This window comes from Idiotropiscis lumnitzeri, chromosome 15 (genome assembly GCF_059441095.1).
Source record: "Idiotropiscis lumnitzeri isolate Australia: NSW breed Sydney's pygmy pipehorse chromosome 15, RoL_Ilum_1.0, whole genome shotgun sequence".
Classification (NCBI taxonomy): Eukaryota; Metazoa; Chordata; class Actinopteri; order Syngnathiformes; family Syngnathidae; genus Idiotropiscis; species Idiotropiscis lumnitzeri.
The window spans coordinates 8741919-8764905 of NC_142405.1; the positions used below are offsets into that span (position 1 = coordinate 8741919).

At 37.5% G+C, this 22987-nt stretch overlaps 3 protein-coding genes across 7 annotated transcripts; all 3 read left to right on the forward strand.

The window, feature by feature from the left end:
- Nucleotides 1-103: 103 nt before the first annotated feature.
- Nucleotides 104-8212, forward strand: LOC148322708 (uncharacterized). The gene is made up of 12 exons (XM_088316438.1): nucleotides 104-137; nucleotides 217-287; nucleotides 1849-1912; nucleotides 2501-2566; nucleotides 3490-3543; nucleotides 3625-3705; nucleotides 3797-3905; nucleotides 4457-4468; nucleotides 4611-4649; nucleotides 4777-4920; nucleotides 5945-6057; nucleotides 7071-8212. Exons 3-12 carry the CDS (start codon nucleotides 1877-1879, stop codon nucleotides 7287-7289), a joined length of 873 nt encoding a protein of 290 aa, XP_088172564.1. The 5' UTR covers nucleotides 104-137; nucleotides 217-287; nucleotides 1849-1876; the 3' UTR covers nucleotides 7290-8212.
- A 144-nt stretch (nucleotides 8213-8356) lies between these two features.
- On the forward strand, nucleotides 8357-12587 carry pih1d1 (PIH1 domain containing 1). Its single transcript, XM_088316440.1, has 11 exons — nucleotides 8357-9526; nucleotides 9767-9867; nucleotides 9964-10021; nucleotides 10099-10287; nucleotides 10437-10498; nucleotides 10974-11055; nucleotides 11138-11234; nucleotides 11588-11614; nucleotides 11732-11810; nucleotides 12182-12325; nucleotides 12482-12587. The coding sequence occupies exons 2-11, from the start codon at nucleotides 9787-9789 to the stop codon at nucleotides 12515-12517; spliced, it is 855 nt and encodes a 284-aa protein (XP_088172566.1). The 5' UTR covers nucleotides 8357-9526; nucleotides 9767-9786; the 3' UTR covers nucleotides 12518-12587.
- Nucleotides 12493-22274, forward strand: tnnt1 (troponin T type 1 (skeletal, slow)). Of its 5 annotated transcripts, none has more exons than XM_088316442.1 (13): nucleotides 12493-12587; nucleotides 18421-18448; nucleotides 18541-18557; nucleotides 18664-18771; nucleotides 19119-19140; nucleotides 19897-19957; nucleotides 20135-20251; nucleotides 20440-20517; nucleotides 20797-20910; nucleotides 21006-21115; nucleotides 21656-21746; nucleotides 21987-22027; nucleotides 22131-22274. In XM_088316442.1, exons 2-13 carry the CDS (start codon nucleotides 18423-18425, stop codon nucleotides 22174-22176), a joined length of 831 nt encoding a protein of 276 aa, XP_088172568.1. In that variant the 5' UTR covers nucleotides 12493-12587; nucleotides 18421-18422; the 3' UTR covers nucleotides 22177-22274. The 5 variants fall into 5 exon arrangements, with proteins under 5 accessions (XP_088172568.1, XP_088172567.1, XP_088172569.1 ...); XM_088316441.1 differs by lacking the exon at nucleotides 12493-12587 and adding an exon at nucleotides 15053-15281; XM_088316443.1 differs by lacking the exon at nucleotides 12493-12587 and adding an exon at nucleotides 15469-15509.
- Nucleotides 22275-22987: the final 713 nt, after the last annotated feature.

Genomic DNA, 22987 nt, shown 5'->3' on the forward strand with positions numbered 1-22987 from the left:
CTCATTTTGAATTTGAATCCTGCAACTCATTCCCCAAAAAGGGCCTGTTTACCAATGTCTGACGTCACCTATCCTAAAAACTCACAACAAGCATTTGGGAACTGAGCCTGAGGACACTAATTCATGACTCATTGCAGGTAGGAATTCTCGAGATAACTCCATTGATTGTTGATTAACTACTGATAATGTGCATGGGTGTTGGAAATGAATCTGCAGGTTTATCTTCCTCCAGCATTAGTCGCTACACATTTGGCGCCACAGACTCAGCTCATCTCTAACAAAGACACGTGCGTAGGAATCTCTTTATTTTTTTAACTTTTTTAAAATTTTATTACAGCACTGTAGGTCTGAGATACATGATATTTCAGGTATGTTGCATCATGCGTGTCATGCATGTATAACACATCTGACACTAAAGTCACTTGAACTTTAGAAAGCGGGATCTGAGAGACAGGAAAAGGGAAAAAAAAGTCGCGCTGTCAGCTATAAATCAACGACATGATTATTCCTCCGTCCATCCTTGTTCTCATTAAAGTCGCGACTCGCGAGAGTTCCGGAGTTGATCCCCATTGACTTTTGGACTAATCCCAAATATCCCTCGACGCTGTAGTGAAAGTCTCCGTATCATTAGCTCACCATTTGGGCGTGATCGAAGCGTCGCTGCTGAGGCGGGACTCTAATCGGATTGAACAAAAGCTAAAAGTGAAAGTAACCCGACCGCGAAAAAAAAAGAATGCGCGCTGTCTCGGAGAAAAGCAGATCGACACCGAAACGCGGTGAGTACACAAAAACGTTCATTATTAGTTTATTTGTAGTCATTGTGATAACGACTAGACGGGGGAGTGGGGGGGGGGGGGGGGGGCGAGTGCAAGCTCTGCATGCATGGGGCTCACCTGTGTATGAGGCGCCGTTCGGGACATAATTCAGGAATGAGCGCACATGTGATGTGTTTCTATATGCCCTATTCAGTACTGAATTCCATTGCACTGTCTTATTTATTTATCTAATTTATATATTTGTCTGTATTATTGTTGTATTGCACTGGAGAGGGGAGCCCTCTAATCTCGTTGCACACTTGAGTACAATGACAATAAAGGGATTTCTATCTATTTCTATTTCTATCATTTCAATAGTGAGTGTGAGCGCTATTCCTGAATTATGTCCCGAACGGCGCCTCATACCTGTGGGCTGTCTGACAGCTACAACGCATGGACCGCATTTATCAAAAGTGTATTAGTCAGTTGAAAAAATATTGTTTCAGTTTGTTAGAGGTATAAGCGAACAAGCTGGTTTCAGTCATTAGTGGTGCCCCTGAGTCGAAAGTCGCTCAATGGCTTATAAGATCTATCTATCTATCTAAATTGGTCATTTTAACCAAGACCCCTTGGTTCTCATATCAAATTATTACAATTCCCAAGGTAAAAAAAAAAAACCTGCAAACATTCCTTGAAAAAGACACATAAGGTCATTGCCATGGCCTGCAAATTGTCTCAATTCAATTGAAAATCTTTGGTGAAAGTTGAAGAAAATGCTCCACGGCAAGGCTCCAGCATGCAAATTTGATCTGGCAAAAGCAAGCAGAGAAAGTTGTGTTGAAGTGGTCTAATTAGTTCCTCCCAGTTGAGATATTCCATTGTTTTCTTCTGCTTGGTCTAAGGAAGTAACTGTTATTTCCCTTTTTTCTTTGATTTCTTTTTCTTTCTATTATTATAACTTATGTGTGTTTAATCGACACATTTGTTGTTGAGTTGGTTTCATGGTTTGATTGTTCCATGACAAATTATTGAATGTACATTTCTTTCAGATGCTATTTCTATCTTGTCACTTCCTCTCTGTTCATGTGTTCAGTGTGAGCCTGGATGTTTACAGTAGCAGAATGACATGGAGGTTCGGCCCCTGCCTGCGTCTCATTGTAAGTCTGCACGCTGCCTGAAGTTTGCAGCCTCTAGCAACAATTGAGGAGCAGTAGAAAAAAAAATAAAGTCTAACTTTTACAGTTGCATATTCCCTTAAAACAGTTCTGATACCCGAAGGAGCAAAGAAGCACCAAAACTAGTGTCTTGGAATTTAAAACGTGTAGTATATCACATTTATATAATATCAAGTTTGAGGTTTTCCTCCCTCTCTGTCTTCTTTGTGTTGTGACGTTCTTGAATATGCCGTTCTTTTGAACTGCATTTTTTATGTGAATGAGAATCGATTCGCACCTGTGAGAGCGCTCTTTGTTTTTTTGGGTTTTTTTGTTTTTTTAGTCAATTTGGTATAGTATTTGGTAATATTGAAGCAATCTGGTTAAATGTACAAAACATAAAGTTGAGTTGTAGAAAATAACAGATTTGTTTTTATTTCCATTTGGGTTTTCAGAATTTTATCATAATAATCATATCAATGATACGATGATATATTGATGATAGGGTTTTAATGTTGGCAGTTTCCCAAAATGGGTTCCCTTAAAAATTGTACTGCCATGCAATCCCATTGACACATTTATCTTTTATAGGTTTTCCTGAGTTTGACTAAACCTTCAAAAGAGAACTGCGAGGACTATTTTACACAGACGGAATGGGTACGATTTTCTTTGATTATACAAGACCGGTATTACGCAACAACTGTGAGCAATGTCGTCGCAGCAAATTGTAGCACACCCCTTAAAACTGTTAAGGAGGTGATGCCGAAATACAGTGAAACCTCTCTTGCTTTTTGTATGGATTTTCAAAATTCTTTTGTTTTTCTGATGACACCTGCAGCAGGTACAGGCGATGGTAAAGAGGAAATGTGTGATGATAACCATAGAACAAGAAATGGGACTTATTATGAAAGGGTGTGACTGCTCATGTACATCGAAAACCTGAACGTTTTTCCCCCTAAATGAGCAGACGACATCGCCCCGGCAACAGTATCACATTTATTCATATTGTGGTCAAAACAAATTGAGGATTAAAGGGGACGTGAACCCTCAAATTTTCTTTGCAATTATATGTTGTAAGCAGTCTCACGAGTCAAAACACGGCATTTTGGTTAATATTGCATAAACGGAATCTGAGTTAAGCAGTAAAATCTTTTTGTTTTTGTACATTTCACGAGGCGGCCATTTTGCCATTTTGCTGTCAACTGAAAATGACATCACTGTTGCTCAGAGCTCAGCTCATGATCAATTATCGCTCAGCTTCAGAAAACAGGTGCTAGAAGAAAGCGAAATGGGTCCTTTCCCAACCTAACCAGGAACTTCAAATTGATTTCCTCCGTGCTTGTGCCACATCCAGTTACGTGACGAGGCATGACAACGGTTTGCTCCATAAAATGGCTGAAAAATAAGCAAAGAATAATTGAGGTGAACAATAATCGCAGCGGAAGAGTGACAACGGCTTGTTGGTGTTTCTGGAAAAATGGATTATTATTTGAATTGAATCCGTCAGGAGGTCATGAGATATATTGTCTGACAAATCATATATTTAAACATGTTTTGTTTCCTGTACTGTTGTCACACAGGAAAATGCCACTGAACTTAAAATGGTCTCCCTCGTGATCCCGCACAACACCGCAGTAAGTCACTAATCAACATTGATTTATTGATTCAGTCGACTCACATATGTGTGTTATGTCATTGTCTGTTTTCCTTTCAAGAATGTGGCGGAGTGTACGATAGAAAGCTACTGTTTGCAAGACATGATGTGTCACTTGTTGAATGACTGCTTTCGCAGACATGTGAGTGAGTAAATGACCGTTTGACTGGATGTTCATCCGCAGAATATTTGGAATATTAACATATGACCTTGTTTCTTTGACCACCTCTCAGGCCTTCTCACGAAGTGAAAAATGTGAACCTGTGCGGAATGTTACCGTTCATACTCATCACTTAATGTGCCTGTTAGCCAGAGTAAAGGTTTCCCAAAGAACTGTAAATGGTTCGTACGACACAAATATTTTTACTTTTATTTCCTCTCCATCTTGAGTAAAGTAAATCGACTGGTTAAAATAATTTCTTCAGTTTTAGTTTTTATGTGTTCATATAATATATATGATGTCAAATTTTTGTTTGTAGGTTGTGAATTTTTACGACCCTTTTGGATTATTTATTTATTTTTTTTGCACTGGAGACGGCTGTAACACACAAAAGAACTCGACAAAAATATAAACTCCACCAAACAATTGTATAATTGAATACTAGATGTTTTTTTTTTTTTTTTGTCTAATTACGATAACAAAAACAGTACAGGTCAAGTCTGTCTTTTCATCCAGTTTGCAAACAAAATGAAATACTCAAATGGCAGAAAACACACAAACACAGCTGTGTTCTAATTTAATGACCTGAATTGAACTTTTTGAATTAAACTACTGAAATAAAAAACTCACTTGTACTTATAGTAATCTTATGAGGACTGTTAAGAACTGAACCTGCTGCACGTGATTGGGATTCAAAATGTAATAATTTATATGATTTCCTTTTCCACTGCAGGCTGTGAATATGGTATGTATACATTTTATTTATTTTTCATTTATTTTATTAGATTTTTTTTAATTGAAATTAAATTTGTCGATCTTATAATAAATGTGAATTTTCTTCCTGTATGCATAATGAGCAATATCTTAACTTCTGTTGTCTTTTTCAGAAACTGTCTGCCCATTATTTGAGGATAGTTGGCGAGCTGGTGAGGGCTTTTAATTTATTTTCACAAATTCTCATTGTACAAACCAAGTGTATTTCTTACTTTTACAATTTGAAGCCATTTCAATTCAACTCAATTAATTGCCTTTCATTTTTTCTGGCTCCAATAGCTGCACTGTTTACAACGGTACCGAAGAAGACAATGATGTCATCTCAGACTGCACCAGCGCCAACGTCTCGTGTGTCTTCACCAGAATTTACGCCGGTGGGAGTAAATGGACGGCATCATGAGAATAAAGGCTGTCAAAGCAATGGTAAGTTTTATGACGTAATATTTCTAAGGCAAAGAAAATATTCATATTGTTGGGATTTTGTAGGTATAGTGAAACTTCCACAATGGACCATGAATAGATTAGTGGTGATGGTCAAATTTGTTGATATTTAGAATAATTTTCCCATCAAAAATAATGGAAAGAATGAATCATTTCCAATGTCAAACGGTCGGCATCACAGTATCAATTTCAATTGGTATTGTATTTTTTATTGTGTGTGTTTAAAAAAAATGCAATTACTTGTGTTTAACTGCATTTTTCTACAAAGCTTGTAACAAATATTTACTTGATTAAAACGTTTGAATTATTCTAAAATCATCAAATAGAAAGTATTTAAACACTGTTCTCTTGCTTTATTTTCTCCTTGAAAACAATTCTTCTCCTGTAAAATACAACTGTTAAACAAAATGATCAGAAGTGACATAGCTTGAGAGGCATTCTATATACTTGTGACATGGACAATTGGAGACCACCTTGGATCACTGATTGTGTGTCTGTGTGACCCATCCCCAATAGTGACCGGATGATAATGATTCTAAGTGGTTCAATTAATTAATTTCCACAATGAGCTCCATGCCGTTGTCATATTTATGAATGAAATCCAATGATCTCCACCAGTGTTGGAAAAATGAAGCTTCAAATTTGCCTCATGAACCAGTTGTTGTATTTTGGGTCTCCTCTAGATGGCGATGTTGGTTTAGATAAAAGGGTTTATGAAATGGCAAGTCCACACTGACTTTCGATCCAATGTTGAACGGAGAGTGCCATCGAGACGAGTTAAAAAAATACAATCGGTTCATGAAGCAAACGACAGCGGAGCGCCAAATTTGTCTATCAGTGCCTTGATCAAATACAGGATCTGGAGAAATAATCCCAAAGATGTTCACTGGATTGAAGCATATGCAGGATTCCACTGTATTTATAACTTGTTTCTGAAAACATTAATTCTTCTTTATGTCATTATTGAAGAGCAAAGTAATTATGCATTTGTTTTTTTCTTCACCAGCAGATTTTAGCATGACAGTGCTCTTAGTGATTTCTTCAACGCTTGCCGTTGTTATGCCATTTGCTGTTTATATTTACATGCGCCGCCAGATGATGCAAGTCAAGAGGTGCCAGGTGAGTTCCTAATGGTGACAAGCTGAGGAAGGTTTTAAGCACTCACCATTTATGACATATTTTGTTTGATGTGGTAATGATAAAAAAAAAGGACAAAAAATGCCTCAGTGAAGTTGGAACGTGTCCCAGCTGACTTTGGGCAGGAGGCACAAAACAGTCCTGGACGGTTTCCAGCACATATTGACAAGAAAACTATCACGCTTACATTCCCATCTGTAGGCAATTAACCGTTTTTTAGGACGAAATGTCAGGTGAAGTTGGTGTATTCTGAGATGCAATTGCAAACTCAAAACAGGTTGCCTGAGCCCTCTCAACTTTGTGGCAGACATAACCTCATTGCACTGCCGACCCTAAATTTCTATTAATTTAAATTTAGCATTTCTTAAACATCCTAGTCCCAAAACATGTTTAAGCCATATGGAAATGTTATGTTTATTTGCTTTAGTTCAACTCAGTTGCCAATCATGCTATCTTGAGAAGAATCCCGCGTTGCATTTTATCCAAACGACCTTGTTGATGTTATTATGCAAAGCAAAAGTAAAGCCATCATTACTTCCGGCAACAGTGCTCTTCTTCGTGGATTAAGAAGTGCAATTATTAGGGGCTTAAACCCCCCCCCCCATTTATTTTTATTTTTATTTATGTATTTATGTAATTAATTATTTATTTATTCATTCATTTAATTATTTATTAATTAATTTATTTTATCAATTAATTAAATGTCACGGTTTGTCATGTTTTTTTTTATTTTCCGGTCTCCATATTTCATGAAAAACGAGTAATAACTGTATCTTTCTTTTTCATTTATTTATTTATTTATTTATTTATTTATTTATTTATTTATTGGGCAGTTCATATCTATCATGAATACTGAGCGAAATAAGTCAAATGATCTTAAACAGTAATTTGGGGAATTTTCTAATTATTGATCATACATGGCCTGGAGGATCAATTTGTATCACTGTTGCCATTGTGCAGGAAATTAATGGAAATTTTTGTGTTCTTTCTTCTAGGATGACAAAATATCTTCAGATTCTGATATACTGGTAAATGTTAATGAGGTCATATTTAAAGATGACAAATTGACTCGCAGTTCATTTTATGTATTAGTTAGTAAATTCAAGCACTGGATACACATCTTTTTTGATGTAATGAAGTATGTGCCACAACCTGATTGCCCGCATGCCTTTTTTGTCTTTGTCCATGGTTGTGATACAGTAATGAAAAGTTAAATGTACTCGTTGGAAGTTTACATCAAATAAATATGGCTATAAAGTCAGCTAATTGACCTTTGCTTTTTATATATAGATGCTTACTCTCCTATTTTCTTTCCCCCTAGATGAAGAGTATTAAAGTCCCCGCATCATAACCTATACGTCAGAGTGGAGGTGACTAGATTGATGAGCAGAAAGAACCACCTAACAAACAACAACATGGACACCCACATTAACAGAGACAGCAAAATTATTCAATCTTGCTACTTGAGAAGGTCAAAACATTGGTAACATCTCGAAGGGAGCTCTAGTATACTTGTCCACTGCAGACCATATAAACCAAGTTAAATTATTACCCTGGCTGTGTCACTCAAAAGTATTATTGTTTGTCCGAAAGGTTCAGAGGGTGGTGTCTCCGTCGTTGTGTAATAATAAACAAAGGAAATGCTTTTCCACTGAGCAATAGCCAAGATTTTATTCATTTATGGGGTTTTTTTTGCTTTATGAACTTTAAAAATTAAGAAAAGAAAATAAGCTATTTTTCACCCAATAACGATGTGCAATTATCGTGCCGCCCTCTTTTCCAATCCCGTGTTCTGACTGACAACTCTACAATGTAGTTGTAATTGCATACCATGCAATGTGCAAAGCATACAGAAGCTTCTCATTTTATAGTTAAAAAAAAAATCATACTTTTCTACTCCTCTTTGGAGTTATGCTTTGCTTTATGTTATCCTGACTCTTCTTTGTCACTCACAGCTAACGAACCAACAAATACAGTTTGTTTGGAACGGCTACCAATATGCCTTTCATACAATTACCTTATGACCTCATGCTTCAAAAATATTAACCACTCATATAGCATTTGTGTTTTTTCTGAAGTAATCAGCGTTTTCGAGAACAAGGCAGAACCAGGACAGAATAAATGTGGATTGATTGCATTCCTGTGTGCTGCGTGATGTTTTACTTCAATTGGAGCGTTAAGAGCAAACGAGCAAAGGCATGTCTCCTGCACAATTTTATGATAAAAAGCAATGCATTACTAAGACTCAATGCTGTGCTGTGAAAAAGTATTTTGCGTTTGTAGTTGCGATTTGTGGCATACTTCACTTTGTCTAATACATTCTTCTTATTGATTTATTGATTCAACAAAGGTGGTGGTTGGGTGATGCCTGTGAAATTAAACTCAGCTTTCCCAAAACCTAACTAAGGGGGGCAATTACTTTTTCCCACATAGGTTTGTATTATTTTCCCCACGTGGTAAATAAAATCATCATTTAGAAATTGCATTTTTAAAAAAAAGGTTAACATTAAATAGGATAATGTAAGTAGCATTTGACCTCAAATAGTCACGTCCATTCACATTCACATTTAATCCCAATACTTAGGAATAATTAGGAATACAACATATTGAGAGTAACAGGGAAACCTCTCTTGATATGGAGAAATTTGTCCGTTTGCCACAGCATGGAAAACAAAGACTCAGGTTATAATACATTGAGCAAGTTATAGTTATAATGTTCAGGATAATTTTTGGGATGAGATCTGATGCAGAAAATGTGTTTAATTGTAGTAATTATGCTTTTTTTGTCATAAAAACTGGATCTTTTAATTATTATTATTATTGTTATATTAACGCATGGTAATAAAAGAATAATCATTAACAAATCATTAACATTCTCAAGAGTCTTGTATTAATTGTTGCATTCATTTTAAAATTCAAAGTTGGCTAATTAAATGTGTTTATCCATTTTAATTTAATTGTTTTCAATTCTTCATTTATTTATTTATTTTTTGTTGATTACTTATAATTATTATACAGGGGACCAATGCATTCTCGTGGTTCGGCACCAGTGGATTCACCTATTCGTGTGTTTCTTTTAAATACATTATAAAAAATATATTTTTGGGGGGTTTGAGGTGAAACCCCTGTTTGTTTTTTTCGTGGAAAACGCTTAATGGAGGTTGATCCACGTTTTCTTGCACGATTTTCTTTCATTTCCCCCCCCCACTAATTGTAAACAATAACGTTTCAATTTATGCTTTTATTCTGAAGGATCCAGCTCGGAAGTGTGATTTTTATCACGCGTGCTTCTAGTTAGCTTTTGTTGTGTAATGTGACGTTTATGAACAGACAACTTTTGGAAAATAGTCACTGTACTGTACCGTGTGTGCTCTAATCTATTTTATTCGTATTTAAATCGTGCGTACAATAGGGCTGTGAACTCTATGCTTGTAAACTCCAAAGGAATAAGGTGCGTGCCTCCATTATACTGCCGGTGTTGCTAAGCTAAAGTCTATTAGCCGATTTTGTTTGTCGAGCAACGTCCTTTTCTCATACTGTAGCTAAACATTTGTGAGTTTTTTTTGTCTTCATGTCTGACTGTTAAGGCACACCGCGTGTATTTTTATCATGTCACCGAACTTATTTTTTGGTGTTATTCTGTCTGCTTGCAGTTGATTTTTGTGTTTATGTGTAACCACGTGACTGTTAGGTTGATTTAAGCCTAAAACCATGACAACCGACTCGACACTTCTCAACTCCGAGATGGAGTTGCAGCAGCAGGAAGACCTGTATCAGCAGCTGTTAGCACAGGTAATTCCAATTCCAGTCTTGCTCTTTTTTTTTCTGAAATATGTCATCCTTCCCAGTGGGTCTGCAAATATTTTTTTATTTTTTTGGTTTATTCAGACAATGGAAAATATGCAGCCTGCAAATCCAGATTCCAAAGTGATTCGGCCGCAACCTGGTGTGTAGTTTTACAACACAATTTATGCCAAATTACATGAACATAAGAAGCTAGCGCTAATTTGTCCTTCCTCTCAGGAATATGTGTGAAGACGACATCACAGCCTGGCAAGTTGAAGGTCTTTGTCAACATCTGTCAATCAAACTTGGTTCCACCGCCACCAGAGATCTCCAAAGAGAAACTTTTGGAACTGCTCCAATTAGAAGATCCCAGTGGCTACAGAGTTCCCATGAGCCTCGGAGAGCCACATACGGAATTGGATAATAGTAAGCAATGTTTAGTTTATAAACAGGCAGTGTTTTTTTTCTGGGAGGACCGACTGGTTTATTTCTTCACTTTTCTATGCCTTTCTGCTCAAATAATTGTATTATAATTTTGCTATGCATTGCCTCAGTGTAAAGTTTCTCTGTGTCAGACTCTCAGGGTTGCACTGCGTATGACGTGGTCATCAATTACGAGTTTTTCCAGAAGTGTCAGGTATGTCGGTAACATTTTTTTGTTCCTATCAATTAGGGCTGAACAATTTATTGTTTTGTGACCGAAATCACAATCTCAGACGCTTTTGAGATCGTCAAAGCTGCGGTTTGTGCCCCACGTTCGCAAAGCAGGTCACACGAATCAGCGACGTACTGCTAAGAAAAAAAAGTGTCGCCCTTAGTCCCCAAGTAATTTATTTCGTCGCCGTAGCAGTATGGACTTAATTTGAACTATATGGAAGTATCAATTCCGTGCATAGCACCAGCCACGAGTTGCGTTGATGCAGCGTGATGCAGATCATCTCCTCCGAGGTGACATATGAACTATCCCACTAACAAGTAACGAATCTCAATACAATTTTTTTCCTAAAATCGTTCAGCCCTTCTATCAACAGTAATTTACTAATTCCCTTGTTTTTCAGAAAAAAGAGGTTTGTATGATACACATGCTCCTGTTGCCTGTATGTGTCTTGTAGAAGGATCCCTTGTTCCAGCAGTTTGTTATTGTGGTGTCTTTGGAAGGTTTAGAGAACAAATACAACATCGATCTTAGCAGAGGTAAGTGTGTGCGTGTCAAAGCTTTTCCTCAATTTGGTGGTGTAAGTTGTTGTATAGCTTGCATTATTTTCTTTGTCCCCAGAATGGAAGGTGCTGAAGAACAGGAAGTTCTTGGGGTCAGTCAGCGAGCAAAACATTCGCACAAAAAGCAAGCCCGTTATTCAAGAGTTGCAACCTCCGTAAGTCTCAATAATGGATTCAATGAAAATAAACTCCAGGGAAATTAAAAGGAAACAGCCCAAATGATATCTTGCAGCATATTCATAGACTGCGTAAACCAAGAAAAATATTTGAACAACCTTATACACACACACGGACATTTTTTTTAAACATAACACATGGCTCTTGCAGTCGGGTCAAACTCTTCCAGTTGCCCACCAGCGTCTTTGTGTCATCATAATAAATGCAAACACAACAAAAAAAAAATGCTTACTGTTTACGAGTTTGGCCAAGGATTTTACACAGACTGATTTTTATTTATTTTTTTTTTTATTTGTTGTTTTCATGCCCGTCCACTTTTTGTGTTTCTTAGGGAAAACTCCACTTCAGTGGCCAAAAGGTAAAAATATACTCATAAATGGTCTTTAAATTACTCAAATAAGTTTTTGATTTGTCTATGTTGTTTTTCGCTGACTTTTTAAATGTTACCTTAATTCTGTGCCATCTTCCTCCTCAGACCAGAGTTCACCTTATTTGTGGAGCCGCCTTCCGGTGTCCCTGAGTACCTCATTGCAGAAATAAAGTTGCCTGGTGTGGTGAGAGACACACAACCTTTTTTTCAAAATGTTCAACTTTCTGCTCAAATCCTGACATTGAATTGATTGCACGTTTTTGTTCAATTTTCAAATGCAGTACAAGGAAACAAAGAAATGACGCGATTTGAATATCCCAAGCTGACAAAACATATCGTCCATCCAAAGACAAGTAGGAAGAAGTTAAAACTTCTTCAAATCTGACCCTGCCACCATTACAAAAGATAAATTATCCACCCAAAGTGTTTTTCGCTACTTTGAATGACTGAATGAGGTCAAATGAGAGCCCAGCTCACTATAATTAATGCGAACGCTCAGTAAAAATAAAAAAGTCCCAAGTGGTTAAGTATCAGCTTAAGGTGCCACTTCTGCAGGTTTCGTCACGCTCGCTGGTCCTTGACATTGGTGAGGACCGTCTCGTGTTGACAGCCCGGCCCTCCCTCTACTATCTTGACATCTTCCATCCATTCCTCGTTGATCAGGAGACGAGCGTGGCGCAATTCAACAGTAGTACTCAGGTACAGCCAGCAAAACTCACACCGTTCTTGTAAAAAAAAAAAAAAAAAAAAGCCAAATAGAAATACAAAAACATCACCAAGTTGTGTCGAGCATATTGTTAGCCGTTGCGAGCAAACAATCCAATATATTGATCTTGTACTGTTGTGCTCCATTAGATCCTTACAATCACCTTGCCTGTGGTATCTTCGTGAAACAACAGATGTAACCTCCATTTATTTATTACGATGCTGTGAAAATCTGAATTCCGCTCCACTTAGCGAAGTGAGTGCTTTCTTCATTCTGAAAATTGGAGTGAAAGCTAGTATGCATTCCGGATAGCTCTTTTTTTTTCTTTTTTTCTAGTGTATATTATTATTGTTTTTGTATCATTTTACTTGATGAAAACCCCAATGGATTAAAACAATATTTTAAAAAATGTGTATTTATTAGAGTTTATTAATCTCATAATTCTCATAATTATTTTGTTATTGCTGAACTGCGATGTACTGTCAACAGGATGCAGTTATGCTCTTCGACCTTGCTTGTTGCTTTTACAAAACATAATTTTTCTGGATGGTTGACTATTATAAATGATCATTTAAAAAAAATTACTTTGTCTGGAATTTTTTTTGTATAATAATAATAATAATAATAATGTCTTATTAATCCAAGCATAGTACAGTGAGAACTCCAATGCCAGTATTTTTAATTTTATCGTCAATTATTGTAACTTCCTAGTCCAATAACAAGCAATATTTTTAATTCAGTGCCCTCCATAATTATTTGCACCTCTGTTCAAGATGTGTTTAAAAAGCCTTCAAATAAATGACATTTTAAGCTTTCATACTGAAAACTAAGTATTTATTCCCAGAGTAAAATTCCCAGACCTGAAAACCTGCGGCACGAGCTAAATAGTGCAGAGGTCAGGGATCCCTCTTTCTGCATTTTCCCCATCTTGTGAAACATTACATGAGAACTGATTGTTTTGTATTATGGTCCTTTAATTTATTAGAAGGTAAAGAAAAATCTTACCCAGTCCTGCCAATAATATGGAGAGCGCTGCATCGTTGAGTGAAACCTCAGTCCGATTACGAGTAATATTGATTCTAGTATATTCTAGTGACTTTTTATAGACTTGGAATCCCACACCCCTCTCCATGTAAAAATCCAAAGGGTCCCTATTTTTAGGATCTGGCTCCGGTCACTGCTCTTTGTGGCCCTCCTCACACATCCCCCGTCATTGTCTTTGTACTGTTGCTGAGCATACGGGTCCTCTTTCAACTCCCAAGCTCCTCGCTTCTCTTGAGAACACGATTGTGTTGGCAGCGGTTTAAACATGCAATGCAGTACACGTGGTCCCTTCCTTAAACTTTCCTGGCTCCGTTTGGGCTGCTAACTAATAAGCAGCTCAGCGGAAACATTAGTGGATTGCGATGTAATGTAACAAGTTCTGTTGTGAATTTGAAATGAAGTGATATTGAGGCGACGGTAATTCATTCAAGCTTGACAACAAATGTTTTGATCCGTGTGAGGGATTAATATAAGTCAGTTAGGCTTCAGCTTTTATCCATCCATCCATTAGCTGAGCTGCTTTTCCTCACAAAGGTCGCAGGGCGTGCTGGAGCCTATCTCAGCTGTCTTCGGGCACTTGCGCTAATATTCACTCCGAGGGCCAATTTAGAGAGTCCCGTTAACCGACTGTGCATATTTTTAGAATGTGAGAGAAAACCGGAGAAAAAGAACACGCAATCTCCACACTGGAAGGGTGGAGCCGGAATGGAACCCCGCTTCCTCTGCACTGTGAGGCAGATTTGCTAACCAGTCGTCTACCGTGCCGCCAGCTCTTATCTCGTGTCATATTATTAAAAAGGAACACTGAATATGGAATAATTGGAAAATTGCAAATTTTATGTAAGACCACCTCGTATCAATGAAGAGCTCAGTCATCCTTAACTTCTCTTGTCTCTTAGTCTTTTTTTTATGTCACATTATCCAAGAAGGTCAAAGTTCTTCCATACAATTTTAATTCAGTTTTTTTCTCCTTTTAGATATTTTGGTAAACCACTTTTTCTTGACTTTTAAGTGTTTTATTTTTTTTTTTGGTTAATGTGTTTGTAAATGCTTGTAGGTGTATCTCTGCTTGTGTGACGCACATTGAGTTGCCTTGAGTATGAAATGTGCAATAGAAATAAAACCTTGCCTTTCCATATATGTGTAGCGCGTAAAAGTCATCAGAAAATTAAATAGAAATGAATTACTTGAACAATTTGCGACCAGGTTATGAATTGACTAGCATGTAGCGAGGATGCTAGGCTGTTTTGGCTGCTAGCTTAGCTTCCACACACTTTCTAATCTTGTGAAAACAAATCAGACCGCTCGTCTGTTTAACATCCTCCGTGAACTCTGAAAATCTAACAAAACAGCTGGACAAACAATTAAAAGACTGATTATTTCAACAGCAGTTCAACTTGTACTGCGTATTGAGTGGCGCTCGAGTTATAAATGGTCCTCGTCGCATTAGAATAACAACAAGTTTAATGGAGGCATTTGCTCCCACTAAATTATCCTTATAAATAGCCCTTCCGCCCTGCTTTGTCTCCTGCCCAACCTTCTCCATCTCTCTCTTTCATTTAGTCATTCCTGCTCCACCTGTCCTAGATCCACAAGCCTCCATTTGTCCTGTGAGGTCAGCCCGCTGTTCCCCTTAATCCCACGGGGTGCTCATTTTGCGTCCGTCTAATCCGCCCATGGCCGTCGGCCCTGACCACACGCGCACCTGCAAGCTTGCACGCGCGCTCGTCGCTATTTTTGAAACGCATATTCAAACACTCCATCATGGTCGTTGAATGCATGTGCGCCGAGTCATCCATAGAGCACCCGCGCATTGTTTCCCCTCCTTGCTATAAATCGCGCCTTCTTTGCGCAGTAGTCACAGTCCTGCTTGTCTCTCTCAGCTGATCCCGCATCTTCATACAGGTCTGTTTTGATTTCATCATGTTTTTGATTTTCTTCTTGGATTCTAACTTATTTAATTTGCCAGGTGTTTGCTTTATTATTTTTTTGGGGGTGTGGCTATACAGTAGATCGATATCCTGTGTCATGAATTTATAAGTACATTTGCCAACTAATATCAGATGTTGCTGCACACCTGATTGTTCTGCACAGATGACATATCCTGTTTGTCATTTCCTTCTCGTTGTGGTTGTAAGTAGCACTGGCCCCAACACATTTCCTGAGTGCCGTAATCCATTTTATTAGCGCCTCTTTCGCTTTTCTCCGTGAGCTGTCAAGTGTCTGACAGCTACTAAGGGTTTCCAGTAAGTGTTTGCAATAAACAACTGAATTAGTCGTCTGATCAGCCAAAGCCTTTATTGACCATACGTGCAATATTTTAAGCAAAAACGTTGTGAATGTTAAACTGTAATTTCAACAATAATAATATCAAACAATTTAAACATTTAGAGCGCTTGTGATGATTAGGGTGATGGTGGAGATTTCCGCTCTACGATGGATGTTGAGTGTCTACCCGTTCAAATGCTCTGTTTTTTGTTGACACCAAGATCAATCATTTCAAACCATTAGTGTGACTTATTACCTGCACAATTTCAATCAAAACAACAAATCTTTTAGGGGTAGGGGGGTTCAGTATAAACAAATCCCATTCAAACTCATGTTAATTGGGAGACGGCAAACACCTGCCATGATTTAAATGCCTCGGGGCTCTAAGAGGGTGACAGCAACATTGAAGGTGCTGCAGAAATGTCTGGCAAGTACTGGCGGTTTAGTTGCCGTGACAACAGTCACCCGTCTTATTTATACGTCTCATCTATCGGAATGCCAGATGAAAATTTTACAAAGAAAAAGATGCCACTTTGTCTTCATTTTGCAAAAAGGCCACCTTTGCCAGCACCCAAAATGCTCTTGATTTGGGGCTATTTTCTTCGACTGGACCAGGGGGCAAATTGTGGACAGAATTATGAACTGTTCCAAAAACCAGGCAGTGCTTGCACAAAACCTTTTCAGTGTTGAGGAATTTCATCTTTAAGTTTGACAATGGCCCAAAGCAATCATCCAACTCAGTGGAAATGGCTTCACCAGTAGGGAGATTAACGTTTGCGGTTTGCTGGATTTGAATCTGATCGAACGTCTTTGGGTCGACTGAAGAGGACTGTGCACACGGGAGATGTCCTCGCAATGTGACAGATTTGGAGCATTTTGCAAAAGGAAAAAAATTGCCACAAATTCTTGAGAAAACACCAATGGTGCTGCAACATAATCACTTTGAGGGCGTGCATATTTATATTATTTCACTTTGTATTTGCAATTGAGGTGCACAGATGATAGGTCACATTAAAGGTGGAAAAAAGTTTTGAAACTATTTAAATCTCATTTTTACCTGCCCTTTCCACAGGGGTGTGTTTTATAACTTCTGCACATTGTGCACTTGAGCTAGGTCCTTCACCTGGAGTCTCATTTTTCCAAAGAAACAAAAAATTTTTTTTGGTCTACTTGCAAACACCTGCCAAGAAATTATTTGCTGGTGAATATGTCACCATTCCTATTCAACCCAATATTTAACTCATTCCCTACCAGCCGAGTAAAAAAAAAAAAAAATCCATCTTTGACGTCTTTAGCCGTCAATGGCAGTAATAAAATGCACATGAGCGCAATTCTGCATGGACTCTTGATTTTGAATTCCCACACTTACCGTTCTTTAGACAACAATGACATGAGGTCTTTTTTTTGTACAAAAATAATTGTGGGGCACTTTTATATCACACATACAAGAACTGTCCTTGACTAAAATTATCCCACCTAAGACTAGCGCTTTTTGCCTGCTCAATCTGGACGCTCCCTAAATCCCCTCCCTAAATTTATTCCGCCTACCACTCCCTCTCTCCTTTTAGCTTCGTATGGACAGCTTCCGACATTGATGGGTTATGCAGACAGAAGTGCTGAAATCTGCAGCAGCCATTCCATCGTTTTCTAATAGGCAGCCCATGAGTATTAATAAGTCACTTACTTAAATTTTTCAGAAAGGCTGTGATGGAGGCATAAAGAGTGTATCTGAAGTGTGAGCAATGTCGGATAGAAACTCTACCTCTCTTTGTTTAACCTTTGTCACATTCTCACCTGTTGTTCTTCCATCAGTCCTCCAGCATCCTTTGCCAGGAAGGTGTCAGCACACCCCCCCCCCCACTGTGTCTCTGCATTGTTTTATGTCACAACTATGGCAGCTCGGGGATACAATTTATAGCTTTGCATCGCAGCTTGTATTATCTCGCTGTGTATTTAAAGTGATTTACATCTAGGAAAAAGAGAGGCTGCGGCCACCTGTGACGTGGCGATGAAAAGGCTCACATACTTGCACGAAAGATATTCTAGAACAAAAGATCCAGCATTACACGTTAGGGCGATTTTCTTTTTTTTTTTTTACATTGACCTGGTGTGGTCTTTTGCAAGGCTTTATGTGTGGCCAGGAAAAAAAAGCAACCATCTGAGCTGTGTGTTGTTTTTTCCCCATCGTCCAATGTGCCGTTTGGGCAATTTCCTGCATTAAACATCAAGGGGAAAAAAACAACACTGTGTAAGGATTATGAGACTGAATTACCCCCAAAAACAAAACTGAAGGTCTAACAGGGTTAGGTAGGTCCATTGTACAAGCTTTCTTTTTTCATTGTTTTTTTTTTTTAATTATTATTTTTTTTAGCCCATATGGCTGGCATCCATCGGAATCCTTATATCTCCAAAATAATCACAGAGAGCCCATAAACTTCAATATTTTGTTGCATCATCAAAGAGAGCAAGTCATTTTCAACATATTAGATTGGTCACTAATTTGTGAAAAATAAATAAATCAATAAATAAAAATAAAACCCACACGTGTGGTTTATCCTGTAGTTTTCTATTTTTCATAATTAAATTGTCCAGTCAAAACCAAAAGTTTAAAAACAAGCAAATAAAAATAAGCTCACAATAATAAATTGTACAGAACAAATACAGCACCGATACTCACTCGACAACTTTCACACAAAGATGTCATTTCATTTTTTTATTTTGGTCAAAATTTGAGTTTGTCTCTTTCGCCTCATTCATGATCCTGTCTTCCTCGCAGCCATGTCTGACATTGAAGAAGAATACGAGTGAGTATCCATCCACTTAGTCTTTCCGTTAAGCAATAACAGCGATAATTGCATCTGCTAATTATTTATTTTCTTTCTCTCTTCTCATCCAGGGACCAGGCAGACGAGGGTAAGGATGCGCAGAACCGATTCATACGTCTCTTATAATCACCAAACACATAAGAGTTGCTCAAAAGCATAAAAGCACGTGTACAGTCTGTATTTTTCCTCGCCAGATGTGGAGGAGGAGGACGACGAGCAGCTGCAGCAGCAAGATGAGGAGGAATATGAGCGGCAGCATGAGCATGAGGAAGAGGAGCAGCAGGTGTACGGATATGAAACAGGTGATGTTCGGAAATCACATCGTGCCAGAACTTATACTGTGTAGAAGGGATGTAATGACGTTTAAATGCTTAGTTACTGAGCTAAAGTTGATTTTTTTTCAATATCGGTACTCTAGAACCATTTTTGGGCCCTGACCCGCGAGTTGAAAACCGCCGTGTTAGACTGGTGCTCATAAAAATGACAAGAGACCATCCACCATCGAATAGATTTTTAAGCTCTGTACATACGCAGTAGCTCTCATATTCACATTTGCAATAAGTCTTGTGTTTTACAATGTTGATCTTATGCAACCGTTATTTCTCACCACTATTTGGATAATCTTTTTTTTCCCCCCTTTTTTCAACAGAGGAAGAACGCCCCAAACCAAAGTAAGTCTGCTTTTTTATCTTTCTTTTATTCTGTTTTGCTGACGCATGAGAACTGCCCAGAATGTAACCCAGGATGACCTATTTTAGTAGCGTATAATGTTATCAAAGCGGCCATAAATCCTCTCAGTGGCCTCTTTTGAACTTCATCAGATCTATAGGCGAGGTATTTGTCCTCTTTTTACAGTGAAGTGGATATTGCTGCAATTGTGTGCGCCGTCATATAGAAATTCATTTTCCCAATATTAGATAACAATGGCCACATTTGAAATATAATACCATACACTAGTCTTTAGATGCCGAAAATTATTCTGGTTTCAAAAAGAGAGAAAAAAAAATTAGGAAGCTTTTGAGCTTAAGTAAAATTCATCAAGATTTTTTTTAATGTTATTAAAGTAGTCTCAGGTTTTTTTTTTTGTTTTTTTTTATTTATACTTTAGTGTTGAAAAAAGCCCGGAAGAAAAGGCAGGAAACTGAGAAATGTTGTGCTAGAGTTTATTTAATGCACTTGAGATTGATTCAAGCAAGCCGTCTAAGGACCACTGAATTTCTGTGACCAAGTCTGAGTTTATAAACAGATTATGACATCTTTTCAGACACTCCCAGAAACCTTTATCTGATTATTTTCTGAGTTCCCCATTTGTTATTACATTTTCAACAGCAACATAATATAAACAAAATAACTTATTTCTTGCCGCTAATTATTTTTATTTATTTATTTATTTATTTATTTATTTTGCATTTTCATCTTTCCTTTAGACCCCTCGTGCCTCAAATTGCCCCACCAAAGATTCCCGAAGGAGATCGAGTTGATTTTGACGTAAGACCACTTTATATCATTTTTACGTTGTGCCAGCATTTTTGTGTCATTCGTGTTATTAAGATTGTAGAAAAAGTGCAAAAGCCCCAATCATCTAAATGAATTTCAGCTTTAAAACTTGAAGTAACTGCAAACAAACTAGAACCAAGTAACTCCAAAGCCATTTTTTTCCACCAGGACATCCACCGGAAGCGAATGGAAAAAGACATGCTGGAGCTGCACACATTGATTGATGTCCATTTTGAACAGCGGAAGAAGGATGAGGAGGAGCTTATTGGGCTCAAGGACCGTATTGTAAGTAACACGAAAGCCTCGAAAAACACTGCAGGAAAACCTCATTCTGTCATTAGGTTTTATTTTTGGGGGGATTAATAGAAAAAAAAAATCCTAATTATATTTATTACTATAGAAAAAGCGACAGTGATGGGAGGTCTTTGAAATTAATGACATTTAAACTGATTTGTTTCTCCGCCGACCCTCAGGAACGTCGTCGGTCTGAGCGCGCAGAAATCCAACGAGTCCGAGCAGAGAAGGAGAAGGACAGACAGAACAGGATTGCGGTAAAACACACACATACGCACAAAAAATAATATCATCAAAAAAGATACTCTCTCCTGTCTTATCAATAGTTGTTTTGTGGAGAAAAAAATGGTTATTGGATAAAAACAGACACAAATTAGGCCGAAACATGTTTAAATTAGTTACACTTTTTTTTTTATCTGTTTTAATAATAAAATATGCACCGGATTGCATTGTGTTTTTTTTAATGGATATTATCCAGGGAAATGCAACATGACAAAAAAACCTGCAGGGGTTTAATGTCCCTCTTTATTTGCCAGGAGGAGCGTCAGAGGAAAGAGAATGAGGAAGCCAGGAAAAAGGCAGATGATGACGCTAAGAAGAAGAAAGTACTCTCCGGAATGGGGGCCAACTTTGGAGGCTTCTTGGCCAAGGTCTTGACACCGCCACTGATGCCAAAGAAATGAGGAAACAGATACCGACTGAAGCTGTGTGTGTGTGTGTGTGTGTGTGTGTGTGTCCGTCACAGGCTGAGTCGAGGAAGGGCAAGCGCATGACTGGCCGAGAGGTCAAGAAGACGACCCTGGCCGACAGGCGTCAGCCGCTTGGCATCGACAGCCTGAGAGAGGACTCCCTCAGGTGATTCAGTTTACTTTTATTTATCATTCATTTATCTGTCACGAGTCAATCACACGACGGAACTGACAAGCAAGCACTGGCATTCACATGGACGATTCAGTCTTCATTGAACCTTCACTGATTCCCCAAGGGGTTGTCCGTATAAACATCTGCAATGGTTAAGTCAATATAAATGAGACTGTAGTGTATGTATATTTATTTATTTATTTATTTATTTATTTATTTATTTATTTATTTATTTATTTATGTATTTATTTATTTAATTATTATTATTATTATTATTATTATTATTATTATTATAATAATAATTATTATTATAATAATTATTATTATTATTATTATTATTATTTATTTTATTTATTTTTCAATTCATAATGATGATGTAGTGCATGTCCAGGCATCTGCTACGAGCTAGAGAAAGAAACAGATATCAGAACTAAGTTAATCATGGGAGATCCGCACCGTTGTCCAAACGAATATCATGGTGCAAATCATTCCTTCTGAAACCTAAAACACTTTTCCTCTTCATGTTCCAAAAAGACAACGAGCCCAGGAGTTGTGGAACTGGATCTACCAGCTGGAGTCTGAAAAATTCGACTATATGGAGCATATAAAGCATCAGAAATACGAGGTGAGCAGGTCACTGAGGAGACCAATTGTTGTGAAGAATCAGCAAATATTTTACTGTGATCTACTTCAAACATGAAATTAAATTTTACAATGTCACAGAAATGAGTTTTAAAACACACATTATGCCAATTTTCACTATAACACTCTTCCCATTTGTCTGACATTCTTTGGTCCACACAACAAAATCTGCCCTACAGTGAAGACTAATTAAATTAACCCGGTTTTTATTTGATAAATGCAGATTATTGTGCTGCTCAACAGAATCCAACATGCACAGAAATTGTGAGTACTGGCGGACTTTCTGTTGTTGTTTTTACACAATAAAATGTTTTCTGGGCATTTTTCTAATCTCATTCATCTTCAAAATGTTTTTTGTGTATTGCAGTAAAAAGGGGCATGGCAAGGGCAAGGTGGGTGGCCGCTGGAAGTAAAAGTGTGAAAAGATGAATCAAGGTATTAACATCATGGCAAGGAGACGTGCAAGAGCCGGAATCTTCAATCTGTAGTCGCAATATGGCTTCGATATGGCGTGAGACTGATTGTTTGTTGATAATGTATTATAATAAAACAACACGCTCTCTGTGAGTTGCCATTTGTTCGGACAATTATTTGGTTGCTTAGGTGTGCATGATCCTGAGGGGAAAGAAATCCACATTTTGGTTCTGTCTGGGAAATTATTTTCGATGGTGAGTTCAGATTGGGCGCTAATGGGGCAATGAAACAACGGATCCAGCAGATGGTGCCGGGATGAAACAGGAAGAAAATACGGTGGAACCTCTAGTTCAAATTATTTTCCTTCCACATCTACATTATCACCATTAAAAATACTAAACATTTAATGAACCTGTTCCACAGTTAAAATGAATATCCATTGTAAATCCTCTCTGAATGAACAGTCAATATTTTATTATTTTTAACAGACAAAAAGAGGCAAAAGCATTCAATGATGTAGAATTGAAGGAACAATAAAAATAAAACCCAACAGTCTTTTTTTTCCCCTCAAGAAATAAAAAAATAAATAAATAAATAATCAGCACCACACTCACACTGTCAGCATAATGAAACCTTTAAAAATGATTTAAAAAAACTTTAACACTCTTACATAGTATACGAGTGTAAAAATAAGTTACCCATAGAACTTCAATTAACATTTTATATTTCTCGATATGTTGTGAGCATATCAGTTGTTTTTTTTTTTTTTTTTTTTTTTTTTTTTAACAGGCTTGTCAGTATCCTCCCTAT